We start from the raw sequence: 22,958 nt of genomic DNA, 5'->3' as shown, positions 1-22,958 counted from the left end.
AGGTGTTTCAGCAAAAGTTGGAAAAGTTGAAGTTTGGAAAATGGAGAGGTTTGACTCATAGTTGACTTTTGTGATATCGAGGTCAGAATGCGATTTTGAGAGTTATAACAGCTCTGTTATGTCATTTTGGACTTGTCTGCAAACTTTGGCATCATTCCAGGTTGATTTGACAGGTTTCGGCACGAGTTTTGGAAGTTGGAATATTGGAAAGTTCCTAAGTTCGATTCTTGGTGTGATTCGTTGTTTCGGCATTGTTTGATGTGATTTTAGAACTCAAGCAAGTCTGTGTTAGGTTATATGACTTGTTTGTGTTTGTACGGGGTCCCGGGGGCCTCGGGTGTGTTCCGGGTGGGCTACGAGTCATTTTCCTCCTATTTTGAAAAGTTGGATCTGTCATCTGGTTTCCTTCATAGCGTTCGCGTCCTTGCCTTCGCGTTCGCGTAGTGTTACTTTAAAAGGTGAGTTATTTCATCTTCGCGTTCGCGAAGGTCTTCCTTCCCCTTCTTTGCATCTGCAGCCCCTCTATCGCGTTCGCATAGTAAAAATTAGGAGCTGGAGGCTGGTGGCTATTTCTTCTTCGCGTTCGCGACATTATTCCCGCGTTCGTGTAGCTTCTGTTTCTTACTCTTCACGATTGCATCCCTTCACTCGCGTTCATATAGGGACTTTTTGGCAGCCTCATTCTTCACTTCTTCGTGAACGCGAGCCTTTCTTCGCGTTCGTACTGCTTTAATATCTGGGCAGAATATAAGTTTTCCAAATCGAGGGTTAGGCCATTTTTAACATTTTTGGAGTTCTAGAGCTCGGTTTTGGGTCATTCCTTGTGGGTTTTTCAAGAAAACGATTGGGTAAGTGTTCTTCACTTAGAATTTATTATATTCCATGATTTTTTCTTTATTTTTATCATTTAATTTATAATTTGGGTTGAGGAAAATGTTGGTTTTTGAAGGAAAATTCCTAAAATGAAAAATCATGATTTAAGGGGCCAGATGGTATCGGAATTTAATAAATTTTGTATGGTTGAACTCATATTGGAATGGGTATTCGGTTTTTGTAAAAATTGTCGCGTTCCGAGGCGCGGGTCTGGGGGTCGACTTTTGGTCTGATTTTTGTATTTTGTTAAAGATTGAGACTTTATGGTCTGGAATAGTTTCTTATGTGTTTTGTTTGTGCTTTGAAGTTAATTTGGTTAGATTTGAGCCGTCCGAAGGTCTTTTCACCCTAGAAGTGTATTTTAGATAATCGGTTTGTCGTCTTTGAGGTAAGTATCTTGTCTAACCTTGTATGGGGACTTCCCCTTAGGATTTGAGTCTTCTATGCTAATTGTAGTCCGTGTATGCGAGGTGACGAGTGTTTACTCGGACTTATTTATGGGAAAGTTTCTCTAGGGTTCTTAGGTCCTTATGTTCATAATGTGGAAAGTAGCCTGTTATGATTGGGATTCCTAATTGCTTAAATTGCCTCTATATGCTCCATATGATATTATTAGCTTTCCTCTAATTCAACGTGTTACATTGACCCTTAATTGCTTTAATTGAAGTGATTGTCTTCCTTATTATTTTGATACTCCTTGATTGTAAGTTCCTTTATGACTTCGTGCAAGTATGTTACATGTCCAGTTTGGTAATCGGTGTAGTTATCACGGGCTTATTAAGTCTTGTTATTTTGTTGAGGTTATCGTGCTTCTTGGTTTTTCCGTGACCCTTATTGTGTATTGTTGATTCCCTTACAGGGATGTTATTGTTTCTATTGTTGACTCCCTTGCCGGGATGTTATTGTTTCTACTGTAATTCCTTGTCGGGATGTTATTGTTTCTATTGATTCATTCCCTTGCTGGGATATTGTTGTTTCTACTATTTGGGTGAGGAAGAGTGATAAAGCACGAAGGGTGATGTCGTGCACATTTACATTTATATTGATGCATATGGTGAGGAAAGAGAGATAAAGCACGAAGAGTGATGCCGTGCATATTTATATTATTCATTTGGTGAGGAAGAGTAACAAAGCACGAAGGGTGATGCCGTGCACATTTATATTTGCATTGGTGCATATGGTGAGGAAGAGAGATAAAGTACGAAGGGTGATGCAATGCACATTTATATGATTCATATGGTGAGGAAGAGTGATAAAGCACGAAGGGTGATGCCGTGCACATTTCTACTATTGATTGCATGGTGAGGATTGAGAGTTAAAACACTAAGGGCGATGTCGTGCACTTTCTGTTGTTGTGTTTATTTGTTGCTATCAATTCAAGTGTTTTAACTGTTTAAATTCCTTTACTGCCGTGATCCTTTGTTTTTGAACCTACAGTGTTTTCGATACCTCGCCGTATTTATATATACACATTTCAATACTTCAAACTTCAAATAATTGTTATATCTTTAATTCAATTAGTTTCTCAATTATATTCCCTTAAGCCGTCTGAGGTTGTATTTTACTTAAAAAGGAATTTCTACTAAGTTCTAAGTTATTAACTCCCATGTTAAAGGTAATAATTCATTCGATGTTGTATTTTAATTGAAAGTGGTACTTTCTTTACTTAAATGATTTCTAAAAACAACTTCAACTTTTCTCGCTGGTTTTCCTAATTAGTTTAGAAATAGTAATTTACTTTATATTATGTAAATGAGACTTCTTGAACATCTTGAGTGCATTTGTATGGACATTATGTATTGTATAGCATGTGGATTTTGTTGTTAAAAGTGAGAAGGAAAAATATGTGGGTACAAGGTGCCATGTGTGCTGAAGGTTCGGAAGTTGAGATTATGATATGAGAAACTGAGGATTGAGATGGTCGAGATTGGGTATTAGACATGATGTGGTTGATTGAGTTGGCATTGCCTTCTTTATTTGAATACATTCTTACTTATCTCTGTTTCCATTATGTAAGTTTTGATTTACTTGGTTATGTGATTTACTTTGTTATCGTTCGTTACTACCCGTGTTCTCCCTTTATTATCCCTACTATTTGTATTTTGATTTTTTTCCGCTAATTATATTACCTCATTATCTTTATCTCAATATTTTATTATCATATCCTATTCATTTTATTTGACCAGTAGGTGTCTTGATTGTTCCTCGTCACTACCCCACTGAGGTTAGTTTTGATACTTACTAGGCACCGTCGTGGTGTGCTCATACTACACCTCTGTACATTTTTTGTGTATAGATCCACGTATTGATCGATAGTAATTGTGCGGGTCGTCGCGGTGGAGACTCACGGTAACGTGTTGCTGCATTCGCAGGCCTTAGAGTCACCTTCGTTTGTACTTATGTTCCATTGATTCTTTATCGTTCTGGAACAATGTTGTATTTATTTTGTATGACTACTCTTAGAAAGGCTTATGACTTGTACCACCGATTTTGGGAATTGTGATTTATTGAGAGTTATTTAATTTGAAGTCAGTAAATGTTAATGTTATTTCAGTAAATGTTAGGCTTACCTAGTTTAGAGAATAGGTTCCATCACGACTCCTTCGAAGGGATTTTGGGTCGTGACAAGTTGGTGTCAGAGCTCTAGGTTCATAGGTGCTACAAGTCATAAGTAGGTTTAGTAGAGTCTTGCAGATCGGTACGGAGACGTCAGTACTTATCTTCGAGAGGGTACAGATCTGTTAGGAAATTCCACTTCTTTCATTCCTTGTCGTGTGATATTGATTTAGCTCGAAGTATATGACTTATGTACCTTTACATCCACTCGTGTATAATATTACGATCTCAGCGTTCGCTATATGCCAGTGGTTCATGATGCTACAAACGGGCTACGAAGGATTCAGGAATGTTTATGCATTATCTCAATGTGGTGTCCAGACTGATGATACAGAGGTAGTGAGAGACAATTCAGTTGTTCGTATGGTGGCTCTGCGGTTTCCGATATTTGGTTGATTAGTATGAGCTTGGGAAGGTTTAATTGGTTGACTAGTCATCGCGATTGTGGCAAGGTCACGAGGTGGGTGTTGATTGGGAATAGTTGGTGGTATTGGAGTACCTTGTGATTTGTGTTGTGCGAGCCGTGAAGGTTAGTTTTGCGGATCATCAGACATTGTTTTCTATGGCTTTGCACTAAGTGGAGGAGTCCAATAGCGGCATTCAGATTGCAGATCCAGATTTATATCAGTTTTAGCATGAGGTATATGTATATGTGGTATTGGTAGGTTCCCGAATTTGGGGTATGACCAGGGTCTGAGATCTTGCATGAGATGATGTTGGGACTTACAGTATTTTTACATCAATAATAGATCTACATTTCAGCATCAAGGGGAGTCGGAGGAACAACTTCAGATTCACAGGAGGTTTATTCAGCGTGGGTATCGTGGTTGCGGCAGAATGGGATGCTTCAGAGAAAATGCGGTGGTTTATGAGATTTTGGCTACGTGGTTCATTTTAGGATCATCTATATTTTGGACTTTGATTGGGATTATTGCATATCGAGTATCCGAAGAAATGGGTCAGCTTAGTGTTGGGTCAGCATAGTAATGGAAGTAATTGGTCCTTTTGAATGGGAATTCTCTACTAGCATGTGTGGCAGCACTCTGGTATTGGAAGGTTTGTGTGACTCGTTTGATTTGGGGAGATACGGTCCTAATAGCTTAGTTACGTGCGGTGGATCTCGGGGAGTTCTCGATGGTTTGGGCAATGGCTTGATTCTGCTGGCTGCTACGGTCATAGGGAATATGTTACACATTGTGGATTTCTTCTAAATAGGTATTAGAAAATAATAGGGTGTTGGCATTGTTGACTGTTATATGTGAAGAGTGTGCATTTTTGGAAAGGACCTTGAGTTTTGGTTTGCAGTGCGTGGCTAGTAGCATGGTGATTCCTGGGTTTTGAGGCTTTTGAGGTTCATGTTTTGTTACACGGCTAGAAACTCTATATGAGTGCTTCAGTAGAATGATAGGGTGTAAGTGATAATTCGACCATTTGATTTGCATAGTTGAGTTTGGGTATGGAAATTTTGGTATTCCTGAGGTTTTGGGGCTAGATTCCCTCATATGTGGACCATTTCCTATTTGCGGATTGTATAGAAACGTTGAGGATGAGGTAGTTAATAGCATTCATAATTGATAGGTCGTTGTGGATTTTTTTTGGAAAGGATATTTACCTATGTGGAAATAATCAGGATTTGGGTTGGGGGCTATTTGAAAGCTCAGTAAGAATATATATCTTGTATCAATTTAATTTTGTGTGCTCCTGTGAGATAGTTATTATGGTTATGTTATTAGGCAAAATGGATATTATCTGTTCCCCTAGCTTATGATATGTTCTACTCTTTTATGTTGTGTTAGGCGGTGAGGTTGTATGATTATTTCCCACGCATGTTGTAATTCTGTGTAGGCCTTATGGCGATGCGTACGAGATAGCCCTCGTGATGTTGATTTGCTCATTGCACCTTAGTTGTGCCTGCTTCTTTCATGTTTTAGCACTTCCATTCATTTTCCCACAATTTTATTTGTGACCTCTATTGTACTTGATATCAGTATTTATATAATAAACTAACCGGAACATTCAGGCTCGATGAGCATTTGGGAGCAGGTTGCACGCCGCAGCGGATGTTATGTGGGATACCCTTTCCTTGTGTTTTATTTGGTGTTGTATTTTCCCTCTGTGGGACAATTTGACGAAGAACTACATTTTTGTTGTTACATGTGTTGTACTCGTTAGATAATTCTTATACTTTTCTTTTCTTTACTTGTGCTGCATAATTGAGTTATTGTTGGTTTGGTGTACGAATGGTGTAATGTAAGGATTTGTATGGTTCCATGATGAGCTGTTATTTGGGTTGCTTGTATTGGCTGAGATGAGGTTCGTAGACCTAAGATTAGTACTATGGTATCGGGGGTGAGGATCATTTGGAAGTATGAGGGTGTTTCTGCTAAGATTTGGGTGATGGCCCTTGGTGGGCGAGAGAGCTTCTTAACTTGTTGTCTTCATGGGTGGCTCTGAGTTCCCGCATGTTTCTTTATCATGAGCAGTGTTGTGGAGCTCTGGAACAAGGTTATATTCAATGTGAAGTGTATTACCGGCATCCAGGATGTTATTGAGCGGCTATGGTGGTCAGAGGTTATTGCTTCAGGCATTTGAGTTGTTTGGAGCAGCATGTGATTCTATTTGGATTGGAATATTGGCTCGATTCAGCTTGTTAAGGTTCGTGCATTGTGATGACAAGGAATTCGGATCTTATAGTAAATTTCAGATGATGAGGTTTGGATTTTGTTCTAAGGTTATGGGCTAAGAAGGAGATGAGACCTTCAGTAAATTGCATTGTCAGTTCTGCTTAGGTTGGATGATGGGGAATCACCCCGGGTATATGTATGGTGAGCTCATGCAGTGGTTCGAGTACTTTGGAATGACTCCGGGCACGTTCGAGGACAAACGTATGTTTAAGTGGAGGAGGATGTAACGACTCGACTAGTCGTTTTTGGCAATTGTGCCCGGTTTGGCAGTTCGAGGTCTCGATCAGCTTCATAAAATGTGTATCGGCTTGCGTGCGTGGTTGAATTCAGTTAACGGATGATTCATAGTCAAATTGGAAGAAGGAAACTAGTTTTAGAAATTTAAACGGTGAGAATTTGACCAGAATTGGACTTTTAAGTAAACGGCACTGGAATGGGTCATGGGTGATCTCAACTACTTCATACAGTGATTTTGGACTTAGGCGCGCGTCCGGATTCGGATTTGGAGGTCCGTAGCGTAATTTGAGGTGTTTCGGCGAAAGTTGGAAAAGTTGAAGTTTAGAAAATGGAGAGGTTTGACTCATAGTTGACTTTTGTGATATTGGGGTCGGAATGTAATTCCGAGAGTTGGAACAGCTCCATTATGTCATTTTGTACTTGTGTACAAAATTCAGCGTCATTCCGGGTTGATTTGGTAGGTTTCGGCACGAGTTTTAGAAGTTGGAATGTTGGAAAGTTCCTAAGTTTGATTCTTGGTGTGATTCACTGTAGTGTTGTTTGATGTGATTTGAGACCTCCAGTGAGTCCGTGTTAGGTTATATGAATTGTTTGTGTGTTTGGATGGGGTCCCGGGAGCCTCGGGTGTGTTTCGGGTTGGCTACGAGTCATTTTACTCCTATTTTGAACTGTTGAATTTGTCATTTGGTTTCCTTCATCGGGTTCACGTCCTTGCCTTCGCGTTCGTGTAGTCTTAATTTGGAAGGTGAGTTATTTCTTCTTTGTGTTTGCGTTTGCGTTCAACCTCTCGCGTTCGCGAAGGTCTGCCTACCCTTTCTTCGCGTCCGCAGCCCCTCCAACGCGTTCGCATAGTAAAAATTAGGAGCTGGAGGCTGGTGACTATTTCTTTTTCGCGTTTGTGACATTATTCCCGCGTTCACGTGGCTTCAGTTTCTTACTCTTCGCAATCGCGTCCCTTCACTTGCGTTCGCATAGAGACTTTTTAGCAGCCTCATTCTTCTCTTCTTCGCGAACGCGAGCCTTTCTTCGCATTCGCGATGCTTTAATATCTGGGCAGAATATAAGTTTTCCAAATCGATGGTTAGGCCATTTTTAACATTTTTGGAGTTCTAGAGCTCGGTTTTGGGCGATTCCTTGTGGGGTTTTCAAGCAAAACGATTGGGTAAGTGTTCTTCACTTAGAATTGATTATATTCCATGATTTTGTCTTCATTTTTATAATTTAATTTGTAATTTGGATTGAGGAAAATGTTGGTTTTTGAAGGAAAATTCCTAAAATGAAAAATCATGATTTGAGGGGCCAAATGGTATCGAAATTTAATAAATTTTATATGGTTGAACTCATATTGGAATGGGTATTCAATTTTTGTAAAATTTGTCGGGTTCTGAGGTGTGGTTTCGGTGGTCGACTTTTGGACCGATTTTTGAATTTTGTTAAAGATTGAGACTTTATGGTCCGGAGTAGTTTCTCCTGTGTTTTGTTTGTGCTTTGAAGTTAATTTGGTTAGATTGAGTCGTCCGGAGGTCTTTTCACCCGAGAAGTGCATTTTAGAGTATCAGTTTGTCGTTTTTGAGGTAAGTATCTTGCCTAACTTTGTGTGGGGAACTTCCCCTTAGGATTTGAGTCTTCTATGCTAATTGTAGTCCGTGTATGCGAGGTGACGAGTGTGTGCTCGGACTTATTTGTGGGAAATTTTCTCTAGGGTTCTTAGGTCCTTATGTTCATAATGTGGAAAGTAGCCTGTTATGATTGGGTTTCCTAATTGCTTAAATTGCCTCTATATGCTCCATATGATGTTATTAACTTTCCTTTTATTCTACATGTTACATTTACCCTTAATTGCCTTAATTGAAGTGATTGTCTCCCTTATTGTTTTGATACTCCTTGATTGTAAGTTCCTCTATAACTTCGTGCAAATGTGTTACATGTTCAATTGTTGTGGTTACCGGTGTAGTTATCACGTGCTTATTATGTCTTATTATTTTGTTGAGGTTATCGTGTTTCTTGATTTTTCCGTGACCCTTATAAGTATTGTTGATTCCCTTACAGGGATGTTATTGTTTCTATTGTTGACTCCCTTGCCGGGATGTTATTGTTTCTACTGTAATTCCTTGCCGAGATGTTATTGTTTCTATTGATTCCTTCCCTTGCTGGGATATTGTTGTTTCTACTGTTTGGGTGAGGAAGAGTGATAAAGCACGAAGGGTGATGCCGTGCATATTTATATTATTCATTTGGTGAGGAAGAGTGATAAAGCACGAAGGGTGATGCCGTGCACATTTCTACTTTTGATTGCATGGTGAGGATTAGAGATAAAGTGCGAAGGGTGATGTCGTGCACATTTATATGATTCATATGGTGAGGAAGAGTGATAAAGCACGAAGGGTGATGCCGTGCACATTTCTACTTTTGATTGCATGGTGAGGATTAAGAGTTAAAGCACGAAGGGCGATGTCATGCACTTTCTGTTGTTGTGTTTATTTGTTGCTATCAATTCAAGTGTTTTAACTGTTTAAATTCCTTTACTGCCATGATCCTTTGTTTTTGAACCTACAGTGTTTTCGATACCTCGCCGTATTTATATATACACATTTCAATACTTCAAACTTCAAATAATTGTTACATCTTTAATTCAATTAGTTTCTCAATTATATTCCCTTAAGCCGTTTGAGGTTGTATTTTACTTAAAAAGGAATTTCTACTAAGTTCTAAGTTTTTAACTCCCATGTTAAACGTAATAATTCATTCGATGTTGTATTTTAATTGAAAGTGGTACTTTCTTTACTTAAATGATTTCTAAAAACAACTTCAACTTTTCTCGTTGGTTTTCCTAATTAGTTTGGAAATTGTAATTTACTTTATATTATGTAATTGAGACTTCTTGAACATCTTGAGTGCATTTGTACATACATTATATATTGTATAGCATGTGGATTTTGTTGTTAAAAGTGAGGAGGAAAAATATGTGGGTACAAGGTGCCATGTGTGCTGAAGGTTATGAAGCCGAGATTATGATATGAGAAACTGAGCATTAAGATGGTCGGGATTGGGTATTAGACATGATGTGGTTGATTGAGTTGGCTTTGCCTTCTTTATTTGAATACATTCTTACTTGTCTCTCTTCCTGTTATGTTAGTGTTGATTTACTTGGTTATGTGATTTACTTGGTTATCATTCATTACTACCCGTGTTCTCCCATTATTATCCCTACTGTTTGTATTTTTATTTTTCTCCACCATTGATATTACCTCGTTATCTTTATCTCGATATTTTATTATCACATCCTATTCATTTCATTTGACCAGTAGGTGTCTTGACTGTTCCTCGTCACGACCCCACCGAGGTTAGTCTTGATACTTACTAGGCACCACCGTGGTGTGCTCATACTACACTTCTGTACATTATTTGTGTACAGATCAAGGTATTGATCGATAGTAGTTATGCGTGTCGTCGTGGTGGAGACTAACGGTAACCTTTTGCTGCATTCGCAAGCCTCAGAGTCACCTTCGTTTGTACTTACACTCCATTGATTCTTTCTCGTTCTGGAATAGTGTTGTATTTATTTTTTATGACTACTCTTAGAAACACTTATGACTTGTACCACCGATTTTGGGAATTGTGATTTATTGAAAGTTATTTAATTTGAAGTCAGTAAATGTTAATGTTATTTCAGTAAATGTTAGGCTTACCTAGTTTAGAGACTAGGTGCCATCACGACTCCTTCGGAGAGATTTTGGGTCATGACATTCATGGGCGCTGAGGAATATGCATGACACAATCCTTTACCAATTTAATCTTTTGTTTATGACCTGGGCTCAATTCTTTCTTTTAACATATACCAGAATCTTCTATGGATGTATATGTTGTATGTATAAAACGCCGATTCCTTAAGTGCGTTCATAACGTAACCAACTTATGATCATTGATCGAATAATTTCTTTCGTTGCATTTTAGCTTTCTTTCAACGTAAGCTATTACTTTTCCAGGTCTTTCTGCCCCTTTATTGCATCCATACTTAGCTCATCTTAGTACCTACACATGCCAGAGTTTTTATGCATGTCACGACCCGGATTTCCCACCATCGAGTGTCGTGATGGAGCCTACTATCGGAGCTAGGCAAGCCAAATATTTAAAACACCTTTCCTGCTTTCTTTCAAACAATATAATAAACGAGACAAAATTTAAGCGGAAGACTTTAAATCTAAAGCAACTGAAAACCAAAAATGCGGAAGTTTAATACACATCACTACCCAAGGTCTGGTGTCACTAGCTCACGGACTACTATAGAATACTACAAACAATGTCTGAAAGGAAATACATCATGTTTGTCTGATACAAGGTGAACAAACGAAAAACATGGAAAGGGACTTCGGCCTGCGAATGCCAGCTAGGCTACCTCGAGAGTCCCTGGACTGAAGATCGCTCCCAGAAGTCCTACTACTGTGGTCTGTAAGCTGCTCCCTGATCTGTGCACAAAAATACACAGAGTGTAGCATTAGCACAATCGACCCCATGTGCTGGTAAGTGCCTGGCCTAACCCCGGCGAAGTAGTGACGAGGATAGACCGGACCTACCACAATTAACCTATACCAATATATATATACAAGTGCAAGAAAACAATAACAAGATAATAGAAAGTAAAGCTAGGAGGGGACATGCTATCGGGGAGTAACAGATAAAAATGAAATATCGAAAATAAACAGAAGAAACTCCTGTTCCCATGATATATATATATATATATATATATATATATATATATATATATAGTGGACGGCGTGCCACACGATCCCATAATATCATATATAAGTGGACGGCGTGCCACATGATCCCATAATATCATATATAAGTGGACGACGTGCCACACGATCCCATAATATCATATATAAGTGGACGACGTGCCACACGATCCCATAATATCATATATAAGTGGACGGCGTGCCACACGATCCCATAATATCATATATAAGTGGACGGCATGCGACACGGTCCCATAATATCATATATAAGTGGACGGCGTGCCACACGATCCCATAATATCATATATATAAGTGGACGACGTGCCACACGATCCCATAATATCATATATAAGTGGACGGCGTGCCACACGATCCCATAATATAATTCGAAACATCTTATTTTGTAAGGAGACTCCCATTAGGGGAAATCAACAACATATCACTCTAACCCGGCAAGGGTACAACTAACAGCCCAAAATATCCCGACAAGGGAGAGTATGTATATCGGTCTACACATCCTGGCAAAGGAGTAATCACAACACATTCTCTTTTTAAATCCCTTCTTCCTCAACTAACGCATTCATGTTCGAGCTAACACTCCAAAAGTACACCAATCAAAATTTTTCCTCAACCGTTCACATTATATGAAACTCATCAAATAAACAAGGAGATTGTGTCACGTTACTCGAATTAAAAGCAATCAAGACTCACGGTCATGCTAGACTCTGGTGCATAGATAATCGTCACCATGCCTATACACCGTACTCCACATTAGCAAGTAGCAAATAACATCCTAATCCTATTCCCTCAAGCCAAAGTTAGAACAAACACTTACCTCGAATGCTCCAAACTCAACTCACGCTTCTAGTATAGCTTTACCTCTTGATTCCACCACCAATCCGCTCGAATCTAGTCATAAGTTACTTAATCACATTAATAATTACTAAATGAATCACTCCCCATGCATGAAAAATAAATTTTACAAGGTTTTTCCCAAAATGGTCAAAAACACCCCCGGACCCAAGTGGTCGAAACTCGAGGTTCGGACCAAAACCCGTTTACCCATTCTCCCATGAATCCAAATATATGATTTGTTTTGAAATCGAACCTCAAATTGAGGTCCAACTTCTCAATTTGTAGAAAACCTAGGTTCTACCCAAAACACCCAATTTCCCCCATGAAAATCTTTGATTTGAATTTGAAATCATGTTAAAAGATGTCAAGGAATAAAGAAATTAAGTTAGAAATCACTTACCAATCATTTTGGAGAAGAAAAGTTGTTTGGAAAATCGCCTCTTAGGTTTTGGGTTTTTGAAAAATGGAAAAATGACTGAAATTCCCGAATTTATATATTTTTGCTAGGGGCTGGCGCTGACCGCGCAGAAATGCACCGCAACCGCGTGGCTGCCAGCGCGGACCACGCGAAAATGTACCGCGGCCGCACCGAGGGAGGGAAGAAGTGGGCTCTCTGAACCCACCCAGCGCGGACCGCACTGATTTGGTGCGCGGCCGCGCTGGTTGACCTGGCTACCGACCCTCTGAACCCCCACCACGTGGATCGCACAAAAAAAACACCGCGACCGCGTGGCTGCCAGCGCGGAGCGCGCAAAAACGGTCGCGGCCGCGCTGGGCCTTCAACACCTGAACCTGCATTTTTTTTAAGTCTAAGACCTCCCGGGCCCCACTGAAAACTCACCCGAGCCCTCGGGGCTCCAAACCAAACATACATATGATCTTAAAAATATCTTACGGTCTCATTTGTGCGATCAAATCGCCAAAATAACATCATATACATAGAATCAAGCCTCAAAACACATGATTTTCTTTCAACTTTCATAAAACTCAAATTCCCCATTTTAAGTCTGAAACACGTCATATGACGTCCGTTTTTAGCCAAACTTTACAGATAGTGCTTAAAACATATTTAAGACTCGTACCGGGCGTCGGAACCAAAATATGAGCCCGATACCACAGTTTTCTGATCAATTTCCTTCTTCATTTTCCTTAATTAATTTCATTAAACAATTTCACACAAAAATTCATTTCTCGGGCTTGGGACCTCGGAATTTAATTCCGGGCACACGCCCTAGTCCCATATTTTTCTACGGACCCTCCGGGACCGTCGAATCACAAGTCCGGGTCCGTTTACCCAAAATGTTGACCGAAGTCAATATTATGTATATTAATATCAAAATCCATCAAAGTTTTCACATAATTCACATATTCTAACATAAAAACTTTCTGGCTATGCTCCCGAACTGCGCACGCAAATCAAGGCAACTAAAAGCGAGGTTTTCAAGGCCTCGAAAGCGCGGAACAAGGAAGAACTACTGTGATGAACCTTTGGGTCGTCACATTCTCCACCTCTAAAACAACTGTTCGTCCTCGAACGGACAAAAGAAAGAAGTACATGAGTCGGGAAATAAATGAGGATAACGGCCCTGCATATCGGACTCGGACCCCCAGGTCGATGCCTCAGGAGGCTGACCTCTCCACTGAACACGCACCAAAGGAAAACTCTTCAACCTCAACTGTCGAACCTGTCGGTCTAGAATAGCCACCGGCTCCTTCTCATATTACAGATCCTTGTCCAATTGGACAATGCTGAAATCTAACACGTGCGATGGATTTCCGCGATACTTCCAGATCATAGATAGATGAAACACGGGATGCACAGCTGACAAGCTAGGTGGCAAGGCAAGTCTATAAGTCACCTCTCCCACACGATCAAGAATCTCAAATGGACCGATGAACCTAGGCTGAGCTTGCCCTTCTTCCCAAATCTCATCACGCCCTTCATAGGCGATACACGGAGCAATACCCGCTCCCCAACCATGAAAGCAACATCTCTGACCTTGCGGTCTGCATAACTCTTTTGTCTAGACTGAGCTGTATGAAGTCTATCCTGAATAATCCTGACCTTGTCCAAGGCCTCCTGAACCAGATCCGTACCCAATAATCGAGCCTCTCCCGGCTCAAACCATCCAATTGGAGATCGACATCGCCTACCATACAACGCCTCATACGGAGCCATCTGAATGCTGGACTGGTAGCTGTTGTTGTAGGCGAACTCTGCTAAAGGCAAAAAATGGTCCCACGAGCCTCCAAAATCAATGACACAGGCTCGGAGCATGTCCTCAAGAATCTTAATAGTCCTCTCGGACTGACCGTCCGTCTGGGGATGAAATGTTGTACTCAACTCAACCTGGGTGCCCAAATCTCGCTGAACCGCTCTCCAGAAATGCGAGGTAAATTGCGTAACCCGATCTGAAATGATAGATAGCGGTACCCCATGAAGGCGAACAATCTCCCTGATATAAATCTCGGCTAACCTTTCGGACGAATAGGTGGCTGCAACAGGAACAAAATGCGCTGACTTGGTCAGCCTATCAACAATGACCCAAACTGCATCAAACTTCTTCCGAGTCATCGGAAGTCCAGTAACGAAATCCATCGTAATCCTCTCCAACTTCCCCTCGGGAAGTGCAATCCTCTAAAATAGACCACCAGGTCTTTGATGCTCGTACTTAACCTGCTGACAATTCAAACACCGAGCCACATGAGAAACGATGTCTTTCTTCATCTTGCGCCACCAATAGTGCTGCCTCAGATCCTGATACATCTTCGCGGCGCCCGGCTGAATAGAATACTGAGAACTGTGGGCCTCCGCTAAGATCAACTCTCGATTCCCATCAACATTGGGCACACAAACTCGCCCCTACAATCTCAATACGCCGTCATCATCTAAGGTTACTTTCTTGGCACCTCCAAGCTGCACCGTGTCTCTAAAGACACACAAATGGGGATCATCGAATTGCTGATCACGGATACGCTCCAATAACGAAGAACGAGCGACCGTGCAAGCTAATACTCGACTAGGCTCAGAAATGTCCAACCTCACAAACTGATTGGCCAAAGCCTGAACATCCAAAGAAAGCGGTCTCTCACCGACCGGAATATAAGCAAGACTGCCCATACTGGCTGACTTCCTACTCAAGGCATCGGCCACCATATTGGCCTTTCCCGGGTGATATAAGATAGTGATGTCATAATCTTTCAACAATTCCAACCACCTCCTCTGCCTCAAATTCAACTCCTTTTGCTTGAACAAATACTGAAGACTCTTATGATCCGTGAACACCTCACACGCCACACCATACAGATAGTGCCTCCAAATCTTTAATGCATGAACAATGGTTGCCAACTCCAAATCAGGCACTGGATAGTTCTTCTTATGAACCTTCAACTGCCTCGAAGCATAGGCAATGACCTTGCCATCCTGCATCAACAGTGCACTAAGTCAAATACGAGATGCATCACAATAGATTGTATAGGGCCCTAAACCTGTGGGCAAAACTAACACCGGTGTCGTGGTCAAAGCTGCCTTGAGCCTCTGAAAGCTCGCCTCACACTCGTCTGACCATCTGAACTGGGCACCTTTCTGGGTCAATCTGGTCATAGGGGCTGCAATGGATGAAAACCCCTCCATGAACCGACGGTAGTAACCTGCTAACCCCAGGAAACTCCGAATCTCCGTAGCTGAAGCTGGTCGAGGCCAGTTCTTGACTGCATTTATCTTCTTCAGGTCTACCTGAATAGCTGCTACTGATACGACATGACCCAGGAATGTGACCGAACTCAACCAAAACTCGCACTTTGAGAACTTAGCATACAACTGACTATCCTTCAGGGTCTGAAGAACCGCTCTGAAATACTGCTCATGCTCCTCCTGACTGCGAGAGTATATAAGAATATTGTCAATGAAGACTATCACGAACAAGTCCAAATAAGGTCTGAACACTCGGTTCATCAACTCCATGAATGTTGCTGGGGCATTATTCAATCCAAATGACATGACCAAAAACTCATAGTGCCCATACCGAGTGTGAAATGCTGTCTTAGGGATATCAGATGCCCTAATCCTCAGCTGGTGGTAGCCAGATCTCAAATCTATCTTTGAAAACACCCTCGCACCCTGAAGTTGGTCGAATAAATCGTCGATCCTCGGCAGTGGGTACTTGTTCTTAATCATCACCTTGTTCAATTGCCGGTAATCAATGCACATCCTCATCGAACCATCCTTTTTCTTTACAAATAGCACCGGTGCACCCCAAGGAGAAACACTGGTCTAATGAAACCCTTCTCAAGAAAATCCTGAAGTTGACCCTTTAACTCTTTCAATTCTAGCGGCGCCATACGATACGGCGGAATGGAAATGGGCTGAGTGCCCGGAGCCAGATCAATCCAAAAATCAATATCCCTGTTGGGTGGCATGCCCGGTAGATTTGAAAGGAAGACCTCGGGAACCTCCCGAACAATAGGAACAGAATCAATAGATGGAACCTCAGCGCTGGAGTCGTGAACATAAGCCAGATAAGCTAGGCACCCCTTCTCGACCATGCGTCGAGCCTTCACATAAGAAATAACGCTGCGAGAAGAATGACCAGGAGTCCCTCTCCATTCTAAATGGGGCAAATCCACTAAGGCTAAGGTCACAGTCTTGGCATGACAATCTAAGATCGCATGATACGGGGACAACCAATTCATCCCTAATATGACGTCGAAATCCACCATATCCAAGAGCAACAAGTCAGCACGGGTCTCAAGACCCCTGAATACCACAACACATGAACGATGAACCCGGTCCACTACTATAGAATCCCCCACTGGCGTAGACACATATACAGGAATACTCAAGGCCTCACTAGGCATAACCAAATAGGGTGCAAAATAGGACGACATATATGAATACGTAGATCCGGGATCAAATAGCACAGAAGCATCCCTATCACAGACCAGAATAGTACCTGTAATCACAGCATCTGATGACTCAGCCTTTGGCCTGGCTGGCAAGGCATAACAATGGGGCTGGGCCCCACCTCCCTGAATGATATCCCTGGAAGGATCTGCTGCTGACTGACCCCTACCTCTAGCAGTCTAAGATCCACCTCTAAGACCTCTGCCTCCACCTTTATGTCCTCTACCCCCGCCTCTAGCTGGCTGGGCAGGTTGTGGGGCAAATGGTGCCTGGATCATCGGGCGAGGACCCTACTGCTGTGAGCTGCTGGAAGCTCGAGGGAAATATCTAGCAATGTGACTCACATCGCCGCAAGTATAACAAGCCCTAGGCTGCTAAGAATAACAAAGTGGTGGTGCACTGATAGGTGTTGATGGTGAACTGAAGAGCTGGTGGTCAGAATACTGCGGCTGAGAACCACGACCACCTGGTGTACCATGAGAAGCCTAGAGAGCTGACTGAAAGGGCCTCGAAGGATGGCCTCTACCATAAGAATCCCTACCTCCAGATGAGGTACCATTGAATCTACCAGAATGACGGGGCCTCTTATCATACCCATGACCACCTCCCTGAGGAAGTGCCATCTCTATCCGGCGGGCACCATTTGCCGCCTCCTGAAATGAAATCTCACTACCGGCACTCATGGCCATCTGAACACGGATCGGCTGGGCCAACCCATCAATAAACCTCTGCACCCTCTCTCTATCTGTGGGGAGTATCACAATGGCATGAAGAGCAAGATCAATGAACCAGGTCTCATACTGGGTGACCGTCATAGGACCCTGCTGGAGACGCTCAAACTGCCTGCGAAGAGCATCTCGCTAAGTAACTGGAAGAAACTTCCCCAGAAATAACTCTGAAAGCTGATCCCAGGTCAATGATGGCGACCCTGCTGGCCTGGCTAAACAGAAATCCCTCCACCAAGTCTTGGCGGATCCTGCCAGGCAAAAAGTGGCGAAGTCGACCCCATTGGTCTCTACAATGCCCATAGTCCGTAGAACCTCATGACAGCTGAATATAAAATCTTGAGCATCCTCTGAGGGGGTGCCACTATATGAGGTTATGAAGATCTTGGTGAAACGATCAAGCCTCCACAAAGCATCTGCAGACATAGCCGCACCATCGTTGGACTGAGCTGCAATACCTGGCTGGGCTGCCACAGCTGGCTGAACTGCCACGGCTGGCTGAACTGCTGGAACCTAAGCCTGAGGAGCTACCGGCTCTGGAGTACGAGTATCAGGAGTCTGAACTCCTCCCCCGGTCTGAGATGTGGCTGGAGCTACGGGAAGCAAACCTGCTCTAGAAATGCCCTCCACAAAGCCTACAAGTCGGACCAAAGCATCCTGAAGCACTGGAGTGGCTATGAAACCCTATGGGACCTGAGTTGGGCCCACCGGAGCTACTGGAGCCGGAACCCCTTCGTCGTAGTCAACATGAGGCTCCACCTCTGGGACTGCCACTCGGGGATGAGCTCTTCCCCGGCCTCAACCTCTGGCACGGCCTCGGCCTCGCCCCCTGCCCCTGATAGAAGCTACTGCTGGGGGCTCGGGCTGCTGTGCGGTAGAAGAGGAAGCACGTGTCCTCGCCATCTGCGAAAGAAGAGAGTGGAAAGACAATTAGTGCTTGAGAAATAGAATCGCACGACAAGAATGAACAAGGTGAAGTTTTCCTAACTCAGTAGCCTCTGCGAGATAAATACAGACGTCTGTGTACAGATCCCTCAGACTCTACCGAGCTGTCCGTGAGTTGTGAGACCTAAGTAACCGAGTGTCGTGATGGCGTCTACTATCGGAGCTAGGCAAGCCAAATATTTAAAACACCTTTCCTGCTTTCTTTCAAACAATATAATAAACGAGACAAAATTTAAGCGGAAGACTTTAAATCTAAAGCAACTGAAAACCAAAAATGCGGAAGTTTAATACACATCACTACCCAAGGTCTGGTGTCACTAGCTCACGGACTACTACAGAATACTACAAACAATGTCTGAAAGGAAATACATCATGTTTGTCTGATACAAGGTGAACAAACGAAAAATATGGTAAGGGACTTCGGCCTGCGAACGCCAGCTAGGCTACCTCGAGAGTCCCTAAACTGAAGATCGCTCCCATAAGTCCTACTGCTGTGGTCCATAAGCTGCTCCCTGATCTGTGCACAAAAATGCACAGAGTGTAGCATCAGCACAACCGACCCCATGTGCTGGTAAGTGCTTGGCCTAACCCCGGCGAAGTAGTGACGAGGCTAGGCAGGACCTACCACAATTAACCTGTACCAATATATATATACAAGTGCAAGAAAACAATAACAAGATAATACAAAGTAAAGCTAGGAGGGGACATGCTATCGGGGAGTAACAGATAAAAATGAAATATCGGAAATAAACAGAAGAAACTCTGGTTCCCATGATATATATATATATATATATATATATATATATATATATATATATATATATATATATATTGGACGGCGTGTCACACGATCCCAAAATATCATATATAAGTTTACGGCGTGCCACACGATCCCATAATATCATATATATAAGTGGACGGCGTGCCACACGATCTCATAATATCATATATAAGTGGACGACGTGCCACACGATCCCATAATATCATATATAATGGACGGCATGCCACACGATCCCATAATATAATTCGAAACATCTGATTTTGTAAGGAGAGTCCCATTAGGGGAAATCAACAACATATCACTCTAACCCGGTAAGGGTACAACTAACAGCCCAAAATATCCGGACAAGGGAGAGTATGTATATCGGTCTACACATCCCGGCAAGGGAGTAATCACAACACATTCTCTTTTTAAATCCCTTCTTCGTCAACTAACGCATTCATGTTCGAGCTAACGCTTCAAAAGTACACCAATCAAATTTTTTCCTCAACCGTTCACATTATATGAAACTCATCAAATAAACAAGGAGATTGTGTCACGTTATTCGAATTAAAAGCAATCAAGACTTACAGTCATGCTAGACTTCGGTGCATAGATAACCGTCACCATGCCTATACACCATACTCCACATTAGCAAGTAGCAAATAACATCCTAATCATATTCCCTCAAGCCAAAGTTAGAACAAACACTTACCTCGAATGCTCCAAACTCAACTCACGCTTCTAGTATAGCTTTACCTCTTGATTCCACCACCAATCTACTCGAATCTAGTCATAAGTTACTTAATCACATTAATAATTACTAAATGAATCACTCCCCATGCATGAAAATAAATTTTACAAGGTTTTTTCCCAAAATGGTCAAAAACACCCCCGGACCCACATGGTCGAAACTCGAGGTTCGGACCAAAACCCGGTTACCCATTCTCCCACGAATCCAAATATATGATTTGTTTTGAAATCAGACCTCAAATTGAGGTCCAACTTCTCAATTTGTAGAAAACCTAGGTTCTACCCAAAACACCCAATTTCCCCCATGAAATCTTTGATTTGAATTTGAAATCATGTTAAAAGATGTCAAGGAATAATGAAATTAAGTTAGAAATCACTTACCAATCGTTTTGGAGAAGAAAAGTTGTTTGGAAAATCGCCTCTTAGGTTTTGGGTTTTTGAAAAATGGAAAAATGACTGAAATTCTCGAATTTATATATTTTTGCTGGGGGTTGGTGCTGACCGTGCAGAAATGCACCGCGACCGCGTGGCTGCCAGTGCAGACCACGCAGAAATGTACTGCGGCCGCGCCGAGGGAGGGAAGAAGTGGGATCTCTGAACCCACCTAGCGCGGACCGCACTGATTTGGTGCGCGGTCGCGCTGGTCGATCTAGCTACCAACCCTCTGAACCCCCACCACGCGGATCACACAGAAAAGCACCGCGGCCGCATGGCTGCCAGCGCGGATCGCACGGAAACGGCCACGGCCGCGCTGGGCCTTCAACACCTGAACCTGCATTTTTTTTTAAGTCTAAGACCTCCCGGGCCCAACTCAAAACTCACCCGAGCCCTCGGGGCTCCAAACCAAACATACATATGATCTTAAAAACATCTTACGGTCTCATTTGTGCGATCAAATCTTCAAAATAACATCATATACATAGAATCAAGCCTCAAAACACATGATTTTCTTTCAATTTTTATTCTGCCTCAAATTCCCCATTTTAAGTCTGAAACACGTCATATGACGTCCGTTTTTAGCCAAACATTACAGATAGTGCTTAAAACATATTTAAGACTCGTATCGGGCGTTGGAACCAAAATACGAGCCCGATACCACAGTTTTCTGATCAATTTCCTTCTTCATTTTCCTTAATTAATTTCAAAAAACAATTTCACACAAAAATTCATTTCTCGGGCTTGGGACCTCGGAATTTAATTCCGGGCACACGCCCAAATCCCATATTTTTCTACGGACCCTCCGGGATCGTCAAATCACAGGTTCGGGTCCGTTTACCCAAAATGTTGACCGAAGTCAATATTATGTATATTAATATGAAAATCCATCAAATTTTTCACATAATTCACATATTCTAACATAAAAACTTTCTAGCTACGTGCCCGAATTGCGCATGCAAATTGAGGCAACTAAAAGCGAGGTTTGCAAGGCCTCAGAAGCGCGGAACAAGGAAGAACTACGGTGATGACCCTTTGGGTCGTCACAATGCAACTCATATGATCTCGAATATTACTTTTAATTTTTATTCCCGTTCATTAGTCACGGTAGGTTCCACTTTCCTTTGGAGTGCTTGTAATGTTGTTGTGAGACTATTGTTACACGGCCATTTCCTCTTTAGGTCGTTGTGCTTAAGTTAAAGCCTTCTTCCTTATTTCCTCAGCTAGTCTTTCGTTGTAGTATTTAGGGAGAACCCTTTACCCTCGTAAAGCTGTGAGTTTATTATGGACCTTTTAATGTCCTTCCTTGCATATAATTATCCGTAGTTTCTTACCTCTATGCCCTTTTGCTTGTAGGATTGCTTCTGAATTGACATTTTGATTGTCTTCCCAGTGGCACTTTCTTTTATTCCCGTAACACTGATACGGTACCTTTAACTACCCCGACTCCTATTTGAACATATCTCAAGTATTATAATGACATTACTATGAGGCTAAATTCACCATCTTGGGGTTTATTACATTTATCTTGCATGATCTGCTGATTTGTCCGTAACTTCTTGTCTAGTCATTACTAGGCTCTTCCTGAATCAACTACTAATTACTCGTCATCCCATTCTCATATCCATATTCTGCGTAATATTTCTTGGGCTATTTCCTTGTCTTAACTTACCTCACATGTTGGCTCCTTATCTATCAATAACATCCCGGGCAATAACCCTTACTTCCCTTCTTTTTTTTGACTTCATGCTTACATAACGTCCTGGAATCATAGCATATCTATAGCATTTGGATAAGTGCAATCTCATCCCTTTCTCATTTTTATCGCATTCTTCCTTTATCATTCCATATTCCCCCCTTTAGTATAGTACTAAAACTTGGAGCTATGACAATCTGCCTATAGATATTTTTCCTCTTCATCTTTGGCGTCCTTTCACATCATCGATGACCCTTACTCACTTGCGGTAATCCTTTTGTACCAAGGATAACAAAATTCTTCACTCGCGATGGTGACATTTAGTGTAATTAGCACATACAATCACTTAATCTTATTGCTCACATTTCTTGCTTTAGGGAAGCGTCTTCCTGAATGACTATTTTCTGAATTTCTCACGAATCTTCTTCTGTTGTCCATTCTATTATCGCTGGAAGCAATCCAAGATTCTCATGATGTCGACTGTTATCAAATCACTCAGTCCCTAATTCATGTTTAGTGTATCTTGTTCCCCAGACCATACTGATTTATATTATTCTGGGGTTTAATTCTCCCTTCTGGTAATCACATTAGAGTCACGAACTTATTCCTTGAGATGAGGATAAGACTTTATGGCATATACTCTTTTGTTGTCCTAAGGCCTGTCACCTCTCGTCTCTTCATTCACTTGACTAGACTCTGTAATACTGTCATTTCTTCTTCTTTTTTTTCGTACCGTCGTT

The 22,958-nt window shown here is 41.9% G+C and overlaps 1 protein-coding gene across 1 annotated transcript; it reads right to left on the bottom strand.

Moving 5' to 3' along the window:
- Positions 1 to 16,234: 16,234 nt before the first annotated feature.
- Positions 16,235 to 16,888, bottom strand: LOC138871163 (uncharacterized). Its single transcript, XM_070149030.1, has one exon. It carries the CDS (start codon positions 16,886 to 16,888, stop codon positions 16,235 to 16,237), a length of 654 nt encoding a protein of 217 aa, XP_070005131.1.
- Between the last annotated feature and the right edge of the window lie 6,070 nt (positions 16,889 to 22,958).

This window comes from Nicotiana sylvestris, chromosome 6 (genome assembly GCF_000393655.2).
Source record: "Nicotiana sylvestris chromosome 6, ASM39365v2, whole genome shotgun sequence".
Lineage (NCBI taxonomy): Eukaryota > Viridiplantae > Streptophyta > Magnoliopsida > Solanales > Solanaceae > Nicotiana > Nicotiana sylvestris.
Note: the sequence above shows the minus strand (reverse complement) of the source record. Positions and strands in the feature narration are given on the sequence as shown.

What these genes read in the sequence shown, in the direction of transcription:
- LOC138871163 (XM_070149030.1), bottom strand. Translation starts at nt 16,888, where the DNA reads ATGTCGTCCTATTTTGCACCCTATTTGGTTATGCCTAGTGAGGCCTTG.